General features: G+C 32.1%; 1 protein-coding gene across 3 annotated transcripts in view; it reads right to left on the reverse strand.

Moving 5' to 3' along the window:
• Positions 1 to 23,187, reverse strand: part of LOC129976153 (plasma kallikrein-like) — a 40,243-nt gene that overhangs the window by 3,854 nt on the left and 13,202 nt on the right. For all 3 annotated transcript variants that reach the window (XM_056089592.1, XM_056089598.1, XM_056089585.1), the window contains exons 2-6: positions 22,522 to 22,849; positions 3,865 to 4,059; positions 2,725 to 2,851; positions 2,503 to 2,636; positions 657 to 987 (exon numbers count right to left, since the gene is read on the reverse strand). In XM_056089592.1, coding sequence (XP_055945567.1) covers positions 657 to 987; positions 2,503 to 2,636; positions 2,725 to 2,851; positions 3,865 to 4,059; positions 22,522 to 22,617 — 883 coding nt within the window. In that variant the 5' untranslated portion in view covers positions 22,618 to 22,849. The remainder of the gene's footprint in view (positions 1 to 656; positions 988 to 2,502; positions 2,637 to 2,724; positions 2,852 to 3,864; positions 4,060 to 22,521; positions 22,850 to 23,187) is intronic.

Genomic DNA, 23,187 nt, shown 5'->3' on the forward strand with positions numbered 1-23,187 from the left:
TCGAACTCAATATAACTGGTGGCATAGTAAATTTTGCAAAAATCACAATGAAGTGAATATTTCATTTTTGTTTGATAAAAATTACATATCGACCACACAAAAATGAAGATTTGGATTGACGTATTCCAATTCCATCGAACGCAGTTAACTGGTTAACAACCTTTTGTATACTTTGTAACGACACTTACGACTTCAACCACCCTCTAGCGAATTTTAAGATTTTCTCAAACAATCTGTAAATCTATTGTAAATATTAGAATATAATTTTAAAATCAAGCTGAATTATAATCATCACATTTTAACACACGTACAATTGTTTCAAGAACATTCCAATAATACCGAACTTTTGGCCCAATTACTTGATACAACTTGTTACTTTCAACTACTGTATCATCAACAACACACAAGAAAGTGGATATTTACCCTTTTCTCTGATATTACAGTGGCATAAGATGGATCTGGAAACTCGTATCTTGATACTTAAATCTTTTATCTTTAAAGTTTTTTTTTACTACTAAAAACTAAAAACGCTAGAAAGTTTAATGAATTTAAATTTCATATTGAGGATTTATGACTCATGAGTTATTCTTTTTCCAATTATAAGTTTACCGCAATATTACATATATGCATAAACAGATAGAGAAGTTAACACTTACCCCAACCTAAAATAATGCCCTTTGAATCCACATCCAGAGAATCCTGTTGCTGAGGCAAGCAGGCGGCTTGAGTATGGTTGTCGAAAATGAAAGGTTTCTTCAGTTTCAGCAGCGCGACGTCATTGTGGACAGTTGCCTCATCATAATCAGGATGGACATATTGCTCCACCACCAGGCTCTCTTGCTCTGTGCCTTCAATGGACATTAGATTATGTTCGCCGGAACGTACGATCAGCTTCCTCCGTAGGCAATGGGCCGCAGTTAAAGCCCATTTCGGAGCGATCAAGGTGGCGCCACAGAAGGGCTCGCGATACCGGTTCAGCAGGGCCAGCTAGAGGGATAAAAATTTATAAGTTAGTAATTAGGTAAGAATTAATCTGTTTATCATCAGATTTTATATAGTTCGAAATCTTGAATCTTTTCCTCCACTTTTTTCCCCCCCTTTTCTCTCTCTTCTGAAAGCTGTTTCGTATTTGAGCTTCGGTAATATGTCACAAAGCTCTATATTTAAAAACCATAGTGTATGTTTTGTCCTCGATTTCTCACACTATTTCACAGTATAATAGTTTTATGTTTACCTTTATTGTATTGAATAAAATCGGGTATGCATTTTGGAATGCTTCTATTGGTTAGATTGTCAAAAATTTGTTACGTAAAAGCTTTCCGAATGCACAGTTCTGATAAAGAGTATGCCAAATTTCATATATTGTTAAGTTTTAGAGTTCTTGCCCTCACATATACACTGACAGTTAACCAATTAACGAATTATAGCCCAAAACTAGTATGTGCATATATATCTACAATATTGATGTAATATAACGTATATAAGGTAAATGGTATATATAAATCTGATGTTGATGTAACGACATTAATTTCATACATGCCGTTCTTTGTTTGAACTCTCAGATTCAAGGAGGACTAAAATGTGAAAATTCAACAAATTCTTCGGCATTCGTCGACATTTTTGAAGAATATAATACTTTCTTCTCATTTTCGGAAATAACTATATTTATATATATATATATATATATGCAGGGTGCCCATTCTTATCGCGGCCTAAATTCTAAACCGTTAGAGATTTACATAGTTCAATTTGAAAAAATACTTTAGACAGCAGGAAAAATTATATTTTATGTTGTTTCAATTAATAAATATATTCCTCATAAACCTACGAATTCTAACTTTTTATACAATCTTCCTGTCCTGCCAATCATATTAAATTAAATATATTTAGCACTTTAACATTTTTTAAAAGTTATTCTTCAGCGACTAAGACTGAGTTATGAAGCATTGAAAGTCTTTACTATAGACGAATTTTGTAGCTAAATCAGCGGCTTCGAGAGAAGGAAGCATTTGCAAATTTTATTATATATATATATATATATATATATATATATATATATATATATATATATATATATATATATATATATATATATATATATAGTGCGGGGGGGAGACAATATTGGTGTTTACTTGTTTGTTTAAGCCTTAATATAAATCGACACTCTTGAACAGATACAAACGAAATTTAGCACATGTTTTAGTTCTAAAAGAATTAATTAAGCTATTAAAAAGTTTCTAAATCCTACTATAGGAGGTTTTAAATTTTTAGGTTTTTCCATCATAACTTCTTAACAAGTCACCGCATGAACATAACATTTACAATTAGCTTTATAATGATCTTTATTTCATTAATTTACAATTTTGTTTTTTATTTTTAATTAATTTTTCAAAGTTAACTTAAGCTTACTTTTTTTTTGTACTTCTATAAGCTTTATTAGTTATGTACAAGTAGGCGAAACTGCAAGCGCAGTCCTAGTAAATGAATAAATCAGCGATTTACCTGCCAGGGCCAGCTCCCTTTTTGCGCTTCTCGTCCTCCAATGATGCGCAGGTGTTTCCATATCTCCGGACTTCGCTCTGCAATGGGAGATATGCCGCAGTGGAATCGGTTCAAAAGATGAATTTTCGAAGTCTCTGTTGAGAGCAAAGAGAGAGAACGTGAGAACTATAAAATAAAAATCAGAAATTTTCCCCCTCTTATTAATAAGGATTTTTTATTTACCAGTGTTGACACCAGACTTTTGTCTTCGCCTCTGAACTCGGTTCAGGATCCATAATTCATCTTCTAGGTTCCCATTCCGTTCCTGCATAGCATCCAACTCGACGCTGGTGTTCTTTCTATTCGTCGTCTACATGAAGGGAAAAGAAATTCGTTTTTACTGATTTGAGAAAGAATGAAAAAATAAATCCGCCAAAGAAATATGGCGGAATCTATCATGGTTTTTGCAAGAAATTAAATTAAGTGTGCTCTTCTGTTTTTATTGGTACAATATATAGATAATTTTATTCATTTACCAATTGTTGAATGTAATAAACAGTTATTAACAATTACAGTGCATTTTTCCAGCTCAAAAAAATAAGTAAATAAGCTATTATTCTATTTTGCAGATCAACAGTACTATAGGGAATAAACAACCATAACTGAATTTGTGCAATGAACAGAACATTTCTATTCCCACCGGTTCCCATCTATAAGCCGACAGAACAAAAAAGATGCATGTTGAAACGATATATTAATACACATTTATACTTTTTATGGATCAAATGTTTCAAGTCTTAATATGATTTCATTTCTCACTTATAACTGGCATCAATTCTATCAAATGATTCAGCTGCACATTTTAAGATTATGAAATTTATAAGGTTTTATTTTTCTATAAATCTTTTATAGCAAACTTACATCTTCATAAAATTAACTTTTCTGAATGACTGATCGTTGTTCCATAAGAGCAATAGTTATTTCCCCAAACCACAACTGGTTAAATGATAACATACCTTCAAAAAACATTTTGCAATGATTAATGATGAATAGGAAAGAACGACTAATAATTAAATAACTGATTGTTAATTGTTAAGTAATCGGTGATATATCATTGGGTGGAATAAAAGAAAGGAAGCAACTTTTTTAATATGAAGATCATATATCGAATTTTAACCTCTAATTCAAAGCCTTTTTCTTTTTTGGCTATCGTGTCCTTAAATAGATAATTAAACAGATATAATTTCATAATTCCAAAAGACCTACCAAAACCTCAGTCCTTAGTCAAAACCTCATGGCCAAAGTTTTTTAGGATTACAATACATTCTCATTGCGGAATTCATCTATGAGAAAATAAAAAGGTGAAAATCTTAGTTTCCGTACCTTCCGAAAGAAGAGACATCGAGCAATTTTGCAAACCCTCTGTTCCTTTAACACGTCACGGTCGCAGACAATGGGGTGGATGCAGCGCCTTGTCCTCTTTTGAGTGCACCGGCGGGAACACCGAGACCAGCGGGTCCAGGGGGAGAATATTTCCTCCTCCTCCACAGTTGAGTTGTTTTTGGCCTTGAAGCGTACCTGAAAAGATAAAAATGCTAAAAGTTTCCACAAAATAATGTTTCCCAATAATATGAATTACATCTAAGAGGGATCAACTAATGGATTGGCTACCATTTTCAAGCTACTCAATATTTGCGAGCAGAACCTCATATTTTGTAATCCAATAGAACGAAACAGCTTTTTCGTCTTCTGAAATCTTTCAGTCAAAACTTCCGACTCATAACAACAGTAAGAAGCTTTACTTTGATCATAAGTCCATTAACGGTCAATTAATTCTTCACATTATGCATGGTCACAGTGTCCATTAAGTCGTATTGCATATTTTATTTTATTTGCATACTGAGTTGCATATTAACTTCTAGAAACTCAATGTAGGACTGCGTAATCTTTCATTCGTCATGGATTTATAAAATAATTATATCATGGATTTATATCATGGATTTATAAAAGAATAAATTGGTTATATCGTGCTTTCCTTCTTGATTTAAACATTACAATAATCTATATACACTGAACTTTCAGTTAACCAAGTTTTCTATTTAACGAAATAATTTCTATAGAGCATACACTTCAAACAACATATGCATTTTATTTACTCTCCATAAAAGGAAAAGTAATAGTTATGTAACAAAATTTCGCGAATATTTTTTGTATCTGCTATCTTTTGTGATTTTTAGAAATTTAACAGAATCGTCTGTCTGTAGAAGTATTAAAAGTTTCTGTATAATCAACAAAGCCAATCAGATCGCTTGCTGTAAGTGGCAGCATCTGAAAAACTTGAAAGATGTGTCTGAAAAGGACAAAAACTGTCAAACTTTCTCGGTGTTGATGAACACATTTGGATTGCTGAATATGCTCGAAGTATGACATTTAACAAAATGGCAAGAAATGTTACGAAAACACTTCATTATCCTTTTCATAATCTTTGCAGAATTGGGGAGAAATAATTTCATATGAAGAAGCGTTAGCAGAAATTGTTACAATAGGAAAGGTACTGTAGTTTCGAGGAAATGTTGCAGTTAATGCGTTTCATTTAAAAAAAAAAAAAGAAATGAAAGGGTGAACATTTTTATAAAACGCGATTTTTCAAGCAAAAGTCGGCAAATTCAAATTTTCGATTTTGTGATATATTCCTCATCTACATTTAATTCTCTCTAGTCTGGTATAACTCGCCAACATCTTTAACTTTCAGTCGCTGAGTAACAGAGATATATATAAACATTCAAATTGCCAAGTAAAAGTCACTACATCTACTAAATGACTTTTAGCTGATTCAGTACAGATTTGTATAAGGCATTAAAAGGGCTTTGGAGTAACTCTATTGCTTGGAATGGTATAATAATTGCTTTCGAATATGCTTTTCCAAAATCATAACAGTAATAAAATTTCTTTAGATATGGAACGTTTACGAGTATAGGTAGATTAAATCAAAAATAATATATCAAGAAATGAGATTTTTGTTAAAAAGGATTGGGTACTCATTATAAAGCAATCGTGAAAGTACTTCAAAGTTGTATATCCTTAATTCGGGCTTCACCTTCCTAGTTTTACCTTCCCTTTTGGCCCAGCAATTTATAATAGTGCCATTACATGTAGGTAGGAGTAGATCAAGTTTCACCATCAAATTACATCGCTGTACTTGTACTTTGTACTTTCAATACCATTCTTGAGAAAGACTCAAGTTAACTTTAACCCTTATAGTGGCAAGATTGCTTTTTTGAAGAAAAGTAAAAAAAAAAAAAAATTGTATATAGGTAGCTTCTTTACGCTATAAAAAACGTCAAAAAATAAATTAAAAATCTAGAAATGTCACGTGTTTAATAAAGCTAAGTTAAAAATTATTTTATAGTGGTAGTATATTTTGATAAAGTTGTATGTATGGTATACTATACAAAATGAACATAAAGGTTAAAAGCATACAAAGAAAGGAGAATTCGTTTATTACATCATATATTCAATGTACAGCCAGACCCAAAGTTTCTGGATGAATCTCACAGCCCCGATGCTAGTACTCTTCAAAAGAATGGACAAAAAGCACATAAACAGTCAAAGAAAATGGAACGACGGTCCAATCCCCTCGAAAGCAGGAGTTGAAAACGATCACTCCAATCCTTTTCATTGAAGAGCACGTGCTATCGACAATACCGCAAACAACCCCCTTCACCAAAGAGGAAACAAAACCACAAGACAGGTGAATAGGGGTTTGGTTAGTTAGCACGTGCAAATGGGGAACAGGTGTGCTTCGCATGCCATCGGCGAAAAGGAGGGTTGTCTTCCAGTAAACAATGAGGGGCGAGAGGTGGTTATCCACTAGATGTTATGGGGATGGCACGCTCCAGAACATTGCTTTTACGATAATCCTTCTGCAGGGTGGACGGAATTTTCATCGCGATAAAAACTATTTGCATATCGTAGTCTTTGGTAGGAACAGGTGCTATGTTTATGCGCTAATGTGCACTAGACCACGTGCCAAAGGAATTATGCGGAATTTATCAATGTTTAAACACTGCCATTTGGATTCGTAATGGCTGAACAAATACTTTTACGCCTGTCAATATTTTGATGGGTCCGTTAAGTCCTGGCTGCGAGAAAAAGCAATTTTCTTGGTATTGCCATGTTCAGTTTTAGTGAGCTCAATTTATCAACAAAACTAGTTCAACGAGTAGCGCTATTTTCTCTGGTCTAAATTTATATTTGAAAAATAATGAATTAGCCCTTTGGGTGTCGATTTATTTGAAAAGACTTTTTGCGTTTAGAATAATTTTAATTTTCAAATATACCGAATAAAATATAAAGGCAGAGATTTTTTAGTTTGAATGTCGAATCAAACTCATTATCCATAATTTAAACAAAACAAGTGCATGGTGAGTGTTAATTGTCAAATGTACCCAGATCAAGAGTATATGAATAGATCACAGGATAGTCTATAAGCAATTTTGTTGAACATTTTAAAAGTATGTAGGCCAATCGTAAAAGTCAAAAATCACCACTTTCGTCGAGGCAGTTGAATGAACTAGCAAAAAGTTTTAAAAATGACGCAAATCTTTTAAGATAAAACGGGAGGCTTCTAATTTAAGAATTCCTTCTAGAGAGTTTTAAAAGCGTTTTAAAATAGTTGTATTAAAAAAATGTATTAGAATATCGTATTTAAAATAGATCTGATTGGAGAACTTCCCTCCAATTATTTAAAGAAGGGATAAAATTTAGAAATTTTGTATTGACAAAATGAAAATAATAAAATAATAGTCAAATATAAAGCAATACAATTATCAAATAATTAAGAAGTATATCATTTATTTCTTTTCAAATTTTCGTTTTGAAGTGAGTATTAACAATTGCTTGCGATATGTTTATTCTGTCTTGCTAATGCAAGCTTACTTCTTAAGATTAAATCTGACATTGATTTTAATGAATCATATTAATAAATTTGACTAAGAATCCAAATTATTAATTAAATTAGAAGATTATGTTACTCTAGACGTTCAGTTATCCATCTATGGCATTCATATCGTGAACAACATTCCAAATACGAATGTCGTAGATGAAGTAACGAAAGTTGTAAAAGATAATCTCATGCATATTAACATATTATTTGCAGTGCACTTTAGATGTTAACATATTAGTATTAGAAGCTTTGCTCTCTTGAAAAGGAATCTTCTCAATCCATAATGATTACGAACTCTCAAAAAATAATCAGTAAAATCAGATTGAAATGAATAGTGATCGACAAACAGACGGAAATACAATGCCTAATACAAAATTAAAACTGTGAAAGAAAATATTATCAATTACTTACAGTTTGGTTTCCGTCATATAAACATGAAATAATAAAAATTGCAGAGCTCATTTATTTGATCTATGCTATTTATTCCTGCTAAGGTTCATTCACACGTTGATAAATTGGTCAATATAAACATTTAAAAAAATCTCTCTGGATGGATGCTAAAACAGAAGTTGGGATTTCGCATCCTATTATGGGTACAGAGAAAAAGGCTAGGGAAATTTTTCTGTCCAGAATTGCAGACAGCGATGATCGATTATATATATTGATGGGGGGGGGAGACAAATAATTCCAGCACTTCAGGTGCGCATACAGTTCTGGATCTCTACATTAAAAGGCTGGTAACTGCATATTATGTGCTGTAACTTCTCTGGAAAACAAATAGAAAGACGTCCCATATAAAACATTGCTTTCTCCTTTCTTTCTTGAAAAATTTATAAGCCCTAAAAAGACAGCCCCCAGTAAATTAATCTCTCAATTCCTCGGTAAGTGAAACCTCATTTCCCATCCCTATAATTGTCACTCCCCGCTGTGGTCCATTTCCACTGGTAGGCCCGATAACTCGGAGCTTGGCAGAGCTCGATTCATCATTTTCTCGAGCGGGAATACAGGTAGGTCGAGGGCGGAAAGCGGAACTATTCATACCTCCTCCCCGAATGGGTTGGGGCAGTGCAAAGGGCCTGCTGACTGCGTGATGCCAATACAAATTCCGTCCTTGCCCGCGGCCATCGTTGGGCTGAAGAAAGTGCGATGACATCTTCTCAAGGACATCATCGGTCTTCAGTTTACTAGTTGCAAGTGCTGTCTAATCTTCATATGCTAAAAATTATTTTATTTTCTCGTATTTGGAGGATACAAAGAACGTGGTAACAGTCGAAAGATTCGTCTTGCAGATTTTTATCAATTTAGTCGGTTTTCTTTTTAGCTCACCATGTCTGAAAATATCAGTTTTGGAATTATGATTATGACCGTGGAAAGGACAAGCCTTAGGAGGTATGGGGGCCCATTTGTTAGAATATTAGTTAGCCGTTTCAGATTCCAATGAAACTCCCCTCTGTCATTTCATAAATTTGGAGTAAACTGAAAAAATATGGACCTGGCAAAAAAAAAAAAAAAAAAGATGGGGAGGGTTGTTTATTCTATTATAGATTCAATTACATCGTTGGTTCTGTTATCACTCTATCTGTGGGTCACTTTTTTTTGTCATAAAAACATGAAATTTCATGTGATTTCCTGGAGATCAAAGAAAAAATTAATCATTTTTAAATCTGATCAACTTATCCATTGTGAAACTTAATATCTATGACTAAAGCAACGGTACAATCCGTAAAAAAGATATCTAAACACTTCTTATTATTCCGAAACTAATTAACGCACAATATAATTGTAAATGCCTGTCGCTGCTCTCTGTAAATGTAGGAAACATTTTTCTTATGCAAGGGGTTGCCTTCATATTTAGATTCATAGAAACTCACTTTTCTTTTTTAAAATAGGACATCTAATCTGGAATATTTATCCAAATTTTCCAGATTTAAAGATTTCGAAAACAGATATCGTACTATAAATTTGAGAAAACATTGACGGGTTATGAACAATTAAAATTTTAGCGAATTTAATGTTAAATTATACTCATTTTTTAACGACATTTATTGCCATTTCAGCATATCTTTCGCAATAATTCTTATTTTATATTAAAGAAATTAAAAAAAAAGAGAAAAATGATGCATTTTTAAAAATATAAATGTATATTATACAGTTATTAAATTCATAAATTAAAAATATTTCACTAGAAATACACAAAATTTAAATAGGATGATCTAAAACATTATTGTATCAAGTTTTATCTTTTTTTTTTTTTTTTTTGTCTTCTTTCAAATAGCTTCTAAGACAGCGATTCTCAACCTGTGGGGCGCGCCCCCCTAGGAGGGCGCGAGCACACTAGAAGGGGGGCGCAGGAATATCCAAGAGAAAATATTATTTTAAAAAATTGATTAACTGACTGAAAGGAAAGCTCACATACACATAGAAAACAAAATACATTTCGACGTATTTAATAACTTATTAAAGTAAAACAACTTACTAAATCATAACTTACTTAATCAAAACATACTAAATTAAAAGCAAATTTAATAATTATTTGTGACTTCCTTGGGCCTGTCTTGCAGAGCAAAGTTTTTCGAAGGAAGGCTTAATATTAGAAATAGCCACTCTCAGTTCTGTTTCTATATTTTGTCTTCAAAGAAGCCACAGCAGAAAATCCAGTTTCACAAAGGTAGGATGTTGAATGGTAATAGAATGTGAAATGTCCTTATTTTTGGTGCAGAAAAATCATCCTTACTCCTGCCCAAAATTCAAATAGTGATTTATTACTAAATTGTCTTTTAGTTTCGCCACTTTTCGTGAATTCTATGAATTTTTCTTCCTCATCAATTGAGAGTCTTTTGGAAGTCTTATGAAATGGGTCCCTAATCCACTCGTAACTTGCTATCAGTTTGTCGTCAGCATGAAAATACTTCTTAAGTTTGTCAGCATGGTTAAATGACTTTCAATGGTTACAAAACAACTTTTACATGTTCTTCTTCAGCCTTATCAGTTTTAGTACAATCATCCACATTTGCAAACATTGTTAGATTTTTTGCTTTAAATTTCTGCTCCACAATTCCAATTTTCCACAAAAAGCATTAACTTTATCACTCGTATCCAACATATGTGTATTTGCACCTTGGACTTGAAGATAATTAATTTCTCCAATATGTCAACCAAGTACCTCAATTTCATCACAAATAAACAATCGCGAAAATTCTCGACCTCCTTTCTGTTTTCTGCTTCTAGGAGAAGGGCAATTTCTTCTTTTAACGAATTCATAAACACGTTGAAAAAATTTCCCACGTCATGACCATCTTGCCTCGCAATAAAATAATAACGCTGAATGTACTGAACACATGTCTTTACAAAGTGCTGGAAAGATTCTTGATCTCAGGGGTCTCATTTTTATATAATTTACTACGGTTACAACCGTAGTTAACACAATATTCAAACCAGGACTCATTTCTTTCGAAGCCAAAGCTTCTCTGTGGATCATGCAATGTGTGCATTAAGGCGATTTTTTGTTTTACAAGCGTTTGTATACCTTGGAATCTTCCGGACATTGAACGAGCACCATCGGTGCATATTCCGACGCAATTTTTCCATTCTATGTTTGCCTCGTTCATAAAATCATTTAAAATAGCAACTAATGCGAACGCTGATGTTTTGAGTTCTATTGGTTTGCAGAAAAGTTTTTCTACTACTTACATATTATCACAAATTCGAACATAGGAATTAAATGAGCATTCTTTATTACTATCTATTGCTTCGTCAAGTTGTATTGAAAACAATTTGTCACGCAACTTCGAGAAAACCTGACACTGTACATCTTCAGCTATATCACCAATTCGACGAGCAACAGTATTATTTGAAAGAGGTATGGACTGTAATTGTTTTGAAAAAATATCTCCAAACATAGTTTCTACGATCTCAATTGCTGCTGGCAGAATAAGCTCTTCACCAATATTTTATATGAACTTTGTAAAATGCAATTAAAGCTTTTTTATTCACAGACAAAGTTTCTTTAAAAAATGATTTTTGCTTTTTATATGATTTTAATTTTAATTCGAAAAATTTTCTGGGTTTGTTGACGCACTCACTATGAAGCTTTTCCAAATGTCGTTTAAGTTTATTAGGTTTCATGTTATCTGTGGCTAACATTTTTGAGCAAATAATACACAGGGTCCTTCCTTCTTCATTTACTTCAGTACTGGTAAACCCAAAATTTAAGTATTCTTGAGAATATTACCTTGATTTTATCTTCGGAACCACGCTCTTCTGTGTACTTGTTGATGCTTGACTATTGTCTGATGCTTGCTTACTTCCACTTAAAAATTTATCCATGAGTCTGCATAAATCTGCTGCCGTGAATATTTAATATGGTGAATTGCAATTAACACGAAAACATATATAATATACACATTCACGATAGATTTTATAGCGATAAAAGGATCGACTCGAATGAGACTGGCTGGAATCGAAACTTGCGTTATCGAACATTTTCCTTCTTCCTATGAGAAAGCATTTGCTCCGTGCATGCTCGAGACGGCATCGGTCTTGTGGATTCCCTTCCACAAATATTGCTTATTTTTTCACTTTTGTTTTGTCATGCTTCTGTTTTATTTTTTTTATTATTCGAAAAAATGTATTCCCAATTTCTAAATTTAGCTCACCCCGTCTAGGTTAACTTTCCTTTACTTTCATATTCTTTTACGCTATCTCCCTGTTTGGATTTCATTTCAAATATAATATTTCAATTTTCTCCGCTTTCATTCGCTTCATCTGTTCACCGCCCGCTTGTCCAAAATGGAAGATATGGTTTCTCGCCAACGTTGGCTCACTTTTACTCTTGTTTTGGTAGTTAGTTAAAAATTTAAAAACAGAATCCAAAATACTCAATATACATTATTGTTGTATATATTTTATTGTAAGCGGGGGGCGCGATGAAAATTATGATTGAAAACTGGACCACGAATACTGAAAGGTTGAGAAACGCTGTTCTAAGATATGTAATAAAAACCAAAAGTTTTCTGAATAGCAGTGTTTTTTCTATAATTAGCAAATAACCCTCTGCTTTACAACAAATTAGTTCAATGAAAATACATAAGTCTTAAAGAACTGCTATATAATGAAGCTTACTAATTAGCGAAAATCTCTACAGAATCATGACTTCGCATTTAATTTGACACTTATGTAATATTTATATTTCACATAACTGAATATAAATTTCTATATAAAGAAATTCTTCTTTCAATGATAACTGGCGACATTTGAAAGATATGGAAGATGTTAAAGGATATGTAAAGAAGGGTATCTAATTTTTTCAATGTTGATGAAGATACTGCTGCTGAATGATGTTTAGGAATATGCACTGAAGACATTATAATGAGTGATGAAAACGACGATGAATAGAATGTTTAAAAAGCTTTCACAAGAAAAAATGCTAATAGAATTTAATCCAATATGTAAGATATTACAGATAAAGGGGGGGGGATTAACAGTTTACTAAAGATATGGGAACTGTTAGGGCTTATTTTTCTGAAGAAAGTAAGAATTTTCTTTCTCCACATTAATAAAGGCACTGTGAAAGCTGAATTTCCTACAGAGGATGACATGTTGCAAATTATTGCGAAATGTTTTGAAGACATTGAAATGGTAGATGAAAAGGATAACGAAAGGGTTATAAAAAATACTTTTACAAAAAGATACACTAACAATTCAAAAGGAATAACAATATGAAAGGGAAATTAATGAACATTGACCGTACATGCCCGTATCAGGGCTAATAAGGAAAGTCATGATCATTAACCCTCTGACTACCTAACCGGACCGGACAGATTCGACGAAGGCGTGCCTACAGCAGGTAAAAGATGTCTAATCAAAATTAATTAGTTCTATATCGTATTTAATTTTATAATATTTTTATGTATGTTATCCTTTTTTTTTAAATAATTAATTCCCTTACAGAGATCAATAGTTATCCATTCAGGCAATTAAGTACTTAGGTTTAAAGCATAAATACTAGGTTAAATTCTTAAAATATTATAAGGTTTCGGAGATTAAGGACCTACGAGTCCAGGTGCTCCGTCGAAATACTCATCACGTCGTCAATATGAAAGGGATTATAGTGTTGAGAAAATTTCACAGGTAATGCGTTCCAATCTTTAAAAAAGTGTGAAACATTTTATTATAAAGTGTTCTTTTTATAATAAATTTATTCAAAAACAAATTACAAGCGTTTTTACTATTTCGGATAAGTAGTAAATTTAATAATTGAGATAGCTACGTTTCAGTCTTGGTCGTTCGTTCTCGTTTAATTTAAAAACTTCTATTTAAGAAATTTTCTTTTTAATGAAGTTTTAAACTGAGTGACAGACATCGTTAAATAGAGGACTTGGCCGTATTCGGAATGAGCAAATTATGATTGACGATCGCCTTGACAGCAGTGATACGGTCATTCAGACTAATAAATAATTCCAGCCATTTAACTAATGGAGAAATCCCACGGGAATGAAGTCCGTATCGGTTACTTTCCTATTCAGAAGGAAATTTATTTCAAATGAAAGGTTTTTCTCACCCGGATTCCAAAACGGTCGTCCTTGGACACTCCCTCCAAACGTCCGTCATCCTGTTGTTTGTAAACGCAAGAAGGGGTCAAATACGCTCGAGACCCCGGATTCGCGCGCCAAAAACAATTTGTTTTGCATTCATCAGGCGCAACATCCTGGAGCCGGACCGGCACACCCCCGCGTCACCGAAAAAACAACAGCAAACACTCGGAGGAGATTATGGGCATACCGAAGGAACATAAGTATGTTAATTTGTTAGTTCCTCTACTAATATATTTCATCACAGAGGCCGCAGTTCTTTTGATTTACGGACCGCCGCCTGAAAACCTGGCATTGTTCTGCAAGTATCTGGTAGAGATCCCATTTTATAATTAACACACACTAAATATCTTACAAATTTTCCTTTATCCATCTTTTATATCCTGAGCTGTATTTGAAAGTACCGCTTTAATCAAATGCTTGTATCTTCACAATATGACCTATTTTCCCTGATGCACTTAGGTAGTCCTTGGTCGGATTATTTGACAGAATATATTAGTCTACGGTCACTGCAGCATTGGAGGACCAGGAAATTTTGACTTAATATTTGCGATATTTTCTAAGTGTATTAATATTTTCCTTTAATTTATAAGACTATGCTGAAATGGTTCAAATTAAAATCAATTATCCTTAACGTTAATCTAACAATGCTAACTGATTATCTTTTACAAATTTATATTGCGTATAAAATTTATAAAAGATATCGATTCTTATGTAGCGGTGTATTTAAAATATATACTTTATAATATTTTTTAAAGTATTATTCTATAATTAACTATACTATTTATTCTATAATTAAATAGTATTTGGATTTGTTCAAAAATTAATTTTATTTCTTTTAAAATTTAATGAAGAACTTCTTTTTTATGGGAAATATTGAAATCCACTCTCCCGAAACGGACACATAATTAAAGACTTTGTCAGTTTATTTATCAGAATTTGCTTCATTAAACTACTTACATAAATTAAAATTCATAAAAATATATTCGGTAGATTAAATAAGAGAAGGAAAAAGATAATCCTTGAGACTTGCATTGCCTAAGAACCCCTACAGCTCTAAATCCGGCCCTGGATTTATGGATTTTGAGGTTCCAAGCAGTGCGCATTACGAGCCACTATTTCAATTACTAGTCAATTTAATTTCACTTGTCGACATATCTTCAACTTAATCAACATATTAATAATTCATTTTTTATTCTAATAATTTTATAGAAATATAATCGTTTTCATTTATTTATTTTCTTAATTCCTCCACAAAAATAATAAAATTATTGAAAAATTAAACACAATTATCAATTACTACTTTTCTTAGTTATGAATAAAGCATTGAATTATTAGGATAGATTATAAAGGAATAATATGCTTCAAATAAATATGACATAATAAATAAGATTTAAGATAAGCCTTCACGGCTTTAAAGGCATTTTAAGAAAATTTGCTATTGTTCCGAATAACATATTTTCCATTTTTTAGTTGCTTACGTCCCGTTTTGAAGCTAGATGTAGGTACATTTTCGGACGGTGCTCATCATTTTCAATCGCGGTCAGATGTCGAGGATACATGAGATGGAGAGAAGGAGGGGGGGGGGGAGCAGACTTTCGTATCACTAACAGGAAAATATTTGACCTATGCAAACAACCACTCTACAGAAGAGATTTATAGTGGAAGCAGATTTGCAACTTGAAAAACAGATCTCTAAGAATTTTTTTAAGTTGATTTAATTTTAAGAACATAAAAAAAAAAAAATTATTGTATTGTGAAATGAATAGAATAGTTATCGATAAAAAAGGCGGATTGCTAATTGTCGCTTTTTATTATTTGCTTAAATAGAAATAATCTTGAAAAATAAAGGATTCAGAATCATATCTATTTTGTTTTAATGCTATCTTTCGATAATAATGGGAAAGCATCCGTTGCCTTTGATTCAGCAATGCCTTGGATCTTTTTCATGAGCTTGAGGATACTGGATCGTACAATGCTAACTGCAATAGCTTATTGTTAATCTTTTTTTATATCATTTTGGAAAATTTTGACAGAAATTTTTATGTAGCGCAGAACAGATTTAAATTTGAAACCATTGTTAATTAATTTTCATCGCACTTAACCAAGAAAAAAAATTTTTTTAAGTGCATTGAAGAAAAAAAAATTAAGATGCCCGGAAAAATTGAATTTATTTTGTGGTGGACAGCAAAGAGCGGCAGTTCTTTGCGACACTCGAATTAATTTGCAGCCGAAAAAAAGCGGCACCTGTGATATGTATAATGGCACCTGCATTTGGTCAACCGCGGATCGCCCCCTCCCCCTGCAGTTAAGGGACCATTACTCACTCACACTGCCTGCAGGTATTCCAAACATCTCATCAGGGCAGAATGGAAGGGCTTTAAAACGATTCACAGAAGGAGCAACATGGGATGGAAACACTATAGATTCAAATATACCAGGAGCTCCCAAACTTTTAAATATTTCGACCCACTTTTTTGAAAATTGAATTTTTAGAGGTCCACACATTGATATTTTTCAGAAGTGAAAAGCACAAGTCTTCCGGAAATGGTTTTGTAGACATAAAGAAACTGTTAAAAAAGGAAAATATTTGTTAAATATCCTCACTGCAGTTTGCGATAGAGCTGGGGATTATACCTGTAATGGTGAGTTCTTCTAGATAAAATTAAAAAAATCTAAGTTATGATTGCTAATTTTTTTATAATCAATTTTACCATTTCTTCTTTCTTTAAGGCGACAAAAAGTATTGATTTTCGACTAACCCTAAAATTAATTTATCAGTAAAACCGAAATATCCAAAACCATTTTGTAAGTAATCGAGAAAACATGTCTTTCATGTAAGTTCAAGAAGATACATTAATTAAGAGCTTAGATAAGGAAAAACATTGAAATGATCTTTGAGGTTGGTTCCGTATAGATAACTCACATGAAAATAAATGAAATCCTTATTTCTACTCGACATAATTTATCATTTACATTTAAAATATTGCTTGCTCACTTAAAATGAAGATATAATAATAAAAAAACATTTTAAATTGGCAAACCAAGTTTATCTTTACAATATTTAGTTTTTCATTTTTTTCTCATTATGTTAAAAACTTGCAAAGTGCTGCTTACGCTGACGTTTCCCAAAAATGCTTACGTCGATGGTTCTCAAAAAACATTCGAATTTCTCAGAAAAGCCTAACATATGATATAACAGCAGGAGTGGTTTTCCCACAACCTACTCGCATATTCTCTAATAAATGCACCAGTGCATTCTTAACCGTACGCCACTGGCAAACTGTATAAAGATCAGAAATTTGGCGTATTTTGGATGTCATCTCTGACTGATGAAAACCAAAATTTGACGCAGGACTACAAATGTAGTCACAAAATCATATACCAAATTTCATATACTTAAATCACTGTTTTTTTTTTTAATTATATCGTTTATATTCTATCGAAGTACAGGCCAACAAACAGTTAACCCCTTAGCGAATTTGGTTCATTTTAAATAAACGATGGAACAATTTATGTCGTATAATGTTATGAATGCTTAAGTATACGGTTTAAGATTTGTTGATTGCGTTTTCTGGTGCAAGAATCTGGTATTTCTAGACACGTCGAGCTAATATACAGTTTAGAATAAGTTTTCAGCACCACAGTAAGTGAAATATATAGTTTCTGGCATTGAAATTTAGTGACGACCTATTAAAAGACAACTCTTATGACACTATGAACAAGTATTTTAAGATAGCGTTACTCATTTGAAACTTATTTAGCTTATATTCATTTTAACTTTTAATACGCTTCAATTAAGTTGAAATTTTTATTAAAACGGATCAGTTTTCCACTAACTGATACAATTCTTCTCAGTGTGGTGAGCATGTATGCGTGTAAATATCTGCCCATTCTGGTCACTTTTAATCAAAGAAATTTATTATATTCAGTACTACAGTCGGAAAAAGATGTAAGAAATAGAAACCACAAAACGCCTGGAAAAAAAATGCTCAAATTTTGTGAATGAATTCCACCACACAAGACAGAAAGAAGTATGGGAACTATCCTTCAAGGCTCCTCCTTTTCCTACCTATTCACCCATTTTCACCCCCTTCTGTGAGAAATACTTTTACAGCACTTTCACACACTGCGGTCGTTTTATTTCCCTACCTTTTGCTTACAGCTGCGCTTACTCGGAGACAGCCGCTGGCGACAATAACAGTCCAAGATACTGTCATAAAATCTGGCCACAGAGTTAATGATTTGACATCAAAGTAGACGATTTCATATGCAGGAAGAAAAAAGAAGAGGCAGTCTATATGCGAATTTCCGAATTCGAAATTAGGGTTTTAGACCTCGATTGTGTCACTTAGCTATTTATTAGACCCAACAACTATGATGAAATATTACTAATATTATTTTTAAATATTTTCATTATCCACAAGGATTAATTAATGAAAAACAATAAGCTATTATTAAATTTAATATAAAATTGTTTAAACTCCTAAAGAAGGCATTTTGTTATTTACATAAAATTCAAAAATAGCGGAAATTTGTGCATGTTTTGCATGTTATTTATCCATCTTCTCTGTTTTTTTGTTTTTTTTAATAATCAATAATTTTTAGACAAATTCAACCACATAAAAAGGGAGATGACAGCAGAAGCTGTGTTTCCCTCAATGCACTGTAAGAAATTTTTAACACAAAATAGTATGGACCACAAGACTTTGGCAGAGGCAGGAGAAGAGAGGAAAGTGGACATAAACCTTCTTACTACAAAACTATATTAAAAAAAAAAATAATAAAACGAGTTTGAACGATTGAAACGAGATGCAATAAACGAAATAACATAAGTGCTCTATAAATTATGGAACATATGTGGAAACAAAACGAAAAAAAAACGACAAATTATGCAAGAATAAAAAAAGGGGAAAATTTCTAAAATCGGTATTTTTTTTATTTTTTTAAAGTTTGCAAAATTATAAATGGAAAATATTCAAAACTATGAAAAGCGACAAATTATTTTAAAAAATTAAGAAAAAAGAAAAAAAGAAAAGCAACAAATTATTGTAAAGCCCCAAAAAATTTCTAAAGCCAACAGCTTCCGAACAAAATTTGAATTTTCTTAGATCCTTTAAAAAGGATCAAAATTACAACAGTCTCTGAGGAAGTTGCATTTCGCCGAAGAAATTTCAGCTTCTGTTTATCTTAGCAATTCAAGGAAGTTAGTAATTGGTTCACTAAGTTAACGTCCTCTGCTAATCTGTTGACAGTGAATCTATAATCCAGTGGGGAAAAATGCTGCAGCGGGTAGTGACAGAACAATTGACCAGTGTGAAAGGACCACGTGCCACGATTTAGTCTATTCCAACCCCCTTCTATTCACTAATAATCTTGGAATTCTGTTTCAAATGCTAATGAAATGAATCGATTTCCTGTGATAAGCTTAAGACGGATTACCTGTCAAAAATAAACTCGCAAATATAGGGTGATTACAAATAATGGACCCGATTTTAAAAAATCATTTTCGAAACTACTGCACGTACTACAATAAGCGATACATGAATTTAAAGAGAAATATACCAAGTTTTTTTTTTTAGTTACAACTGTTTGATGTATGACTCTTGTTACACGGTAGACGTCCAATCTGTAATCCAGTTCGTTCCAAACATTTTGTAGCATCACTCTGTCAATGGTTCTGAATGCTGCACAAATGTGTTCTGAAAGTTCTGGCAGTGTTTTCGACATTAGTGGTACAAAAACAATGTCTTGTCTCAATGATTTCTTTTTGTGGGGTTATGTCAAAGACAAAATCTAACAGACAAAAAAAGAAAAATGCTACAAAATGTTTGGAACGAACTGGATTACAGATTGGACGTATGCCGTGTGACAAGAGGGTCACACATCGAATATTTGTAACTGAAAAAAACTTGATATATTTCTTTTTCGTGTATATCATTTATTGTAATATGAGCAGTAGTTTCGAAAATATTTTTAAAAATCGGTTCCATCATTTGTACTCATCCTGTATAATTGAAAAAAGAAGAATATAAATGCTGTATTTGCATGAACTGAATGACCTTAAAAGAACTTTGTATTACTATTTGTGTAAATTCTCTTCATCCTTTCTTTGGATTTAAAGTAGCTCTGTTTTCCATGCTCTCATACGTTCAGTACAAAATTAAATATTTTTTCAAATTATATATAAACAAATTAAAATAAATATTGTTTGCAATAATCGGCAAATTTCAAATCTTCAGTACTCTAAATAAATTCTGTGAAATCGTGTAGTTTAAGATAAACAAACCTTTCTGTTTAACAAAATGTGAAAAAGTAAGAAAAATCAACATTTTAGAACGAGTTCGTGAACAAGTTTTGTTATTCCGTGTTAGCAAAAAGAATTACAAATGACTTGATATTATCTTAAATCGCCGTAGGCTTTCTAAAAACAAGGAACTTAATACAAAACATATTTTATGAAATCACAACAGTCAACATAGCTATATTTTTAGCATTACTCGGAAACTTTCCTTTGAAAGAGGAAATTACTTTCAGGAATGAAATACTAACAATTTTATGACTCCACTTCTTTTAAAAAGAAAGGTAATAAAGGTGCTTTATTTTATGTTCATTCTTTTCCACCTTTTTAGAAGAAAATATATTGCAACTATAAGAGCAACCTTAACAAAAACCCAAACTTTTTTTTGCTGACATTTCGAGTATTTTCTAGCATTAACAAAATTCTGTTCAGGCTTGCAGAGGTTTTAGACATTTCTGAAAAAACCAAGCAGTCAACATTCATTATTTAAGAACAAGACTTCCTCAGTTGTAGATTTTACCAAAATTTCCTTTGGGTTTTCCGAAATTTGTGAGTAAAAATAGTAAAGAAATTCACGCTGTTTAAAAAAGAAAAATTCAATTGCTAAATTGTGCATATTAGTTCTAAATTTTTCCCCGTTCAATTTAAGATAATATTCCTTTATTAATATCCAACTCGTAAGCTTTCAAAAGATTTTTTCCAAAAAAAAAAAAAAAAATGTAACATATCAGAAAAAAGTTTTAGAAAATTATTATCTAGATTCTTTAACATAATACACAATGACATAACTACAACTTTTCTTTACACATTTATCAGTATAATTTATCCAATATAATTTTTCCATATTAGGCTTAAAGGGGTTATTATATAATCTCCAAAAGAAAAGACCAAAGAGTCTTAAATTCACATCTGGAAAATATGTTTCTCTGGAAGAAGGTGAATCTACTGAGGACCCATTCATGATCTTTAAAATATTATCTTTTTTTTACATGAAGAATTGATAATTTTTTTATTATCTAACTTAAAAAGTTCGCCCTTTTACCCGAATATTTTATTTAAGAAATTTAAATTGCTCCCTTTACAATTATTCTTATTAATATTGTTTTAAAATTAATGCTAAAAGATAAATTACCAAAAACATTTCTCAATGTGACAGCCATATGGCATGCGCAGTTACTTTATCATGCGACAATAATATATGAATTAAATGCATTATAGCCTGATTTTTTTTTCACTTTGTTTCGCATTGCCTTGACTTTTTCTAGAGCATTTCCATAATAGATTCAAAAACTAAATTGCCGCCACGTGAGCAATCATAAAATTGAACATAAGTTGATATAACCTCATTTTAAAATCTTCTTTTGAGCGACATAGATTTAAATATTCAGTGCAATTCGGTTTTACATATACAAATAAGGATTAAATGTAGCTCACGATTTATAACAAAAATATACAAAAAATTATTTGATTTGAAGAAATAATGCCTATACCCAGGGGCGAAATATTAAAAAGGCAAAGTAAGCAGTCGATGACTGTCGCTGAGCATACTTTTTTTTTTTTTTTTTGCAGTATTTTGAAAGTTATTTTATCATTTCATTTGATTATAATCGAACTCATTCAAATTAAAATAAAGTATTGTTTAAATTAATTTTGGAACGTTGTTCTAGTATTATAGCTAGTTAATTACAATTTGCAGTTTTATGGCATATTATTTTATAATTCTAAGAAAGATGTGGTGGTTTTTTAATTTAAAAATATACTGATCATATTATTATTTAGATTGTTTAAGAAAGGTATAGTCATTTTTTTATTGCTATTTCATTTAAAATTACTTTTAAATTTCAGTTGTGAATTTATATAGGGTATACTGAAATCATTTTTTTTTTTAAAGTGCTCTGCAATTAAGAGTTTCGTTAGTTCTCTTTGTCAAAATTTATTACTTAAAGCTACTTATATAATACAGTTTAAACCAAAATTGATATAAAAACATTTAATTTTGAAACTTTAGATGGGAAAAGTGTATTGCCGGGAATTGCCTATTTTATATGGTCTACCTTTTATCTTCATCAATAAAAAGTTTCAACAAACCAGTTTCCTAATGACCTACAGATATATCTATACTGAAATTGACCTAAATAAACACATTCTCTTAAAACACAAGAAACTAAATTTATAATAATGAAAGAATATGAAATAGTACTTACTCGGTTCTTGCTCTTTTTTGCTTCGACTGCAGAACAAATTAACAAACAAATGATGCAGGCGATCCAAACTGCCGTCCAGTTTTTCAGCCACTTCATAACAAACTGTTCTGTTTCGTAGTTATCCCTTCACACCAAAAATAAAATTGTGAGTGACGTTTAATCCTTCAAGTTTCCGTTTCGAATCGGGCTGTAGGGAAATTCGTAGTCACAGGCGCCAAGCAGTCTGCGGAATGACCATGTCTATCAAGAAACCCCTATTTGAGTGATGGGACACACGTGGGTTTTCTTGGCGAATGTCCGATCTCGCCAACTGCACACACATCCACACCTGTAAAAGGGAGAATATTCTTAGGGTAGTATCAGTGGCAGGAGATAAATGGGGGGAGGGGAAGAACATAAGCCAGGAATGCTTGAATGGAAGGTACCATTTAGTGGAATGTAGTACAATATTCTTGGAAATAGGGAGGAATAGAAACTGGATACCTTTTTAAGGTGCGCGGAGGGAATGATGCAGGTGACCAGGGTGCATCGAGCTTTTAAATCGTTTTCGCTAAACATTGATTATTGTTCACAAATAATGATTGTTTTCTTATTACCCCCGGAAGCGGGAATTTTTAGACTATACTACTGTTTGTGATTTTTAATAGTCAGATTCTTAAAGGGTGG

Source organism: Argiope bruennichi, chromosome 1, assembly GCF_947563725.1.
Source record: "Argiope bruennichi chromosome 1, qqArgBrue1.1, whole genome shotgun sequence".
Classification (NCBI taxonomy): domain Eukaryota; kingdom Metazoa; phylum Arthropoda; class Arachnida; order Araneae; family Araneidae; genus Argiope; species Argiope bruennichi.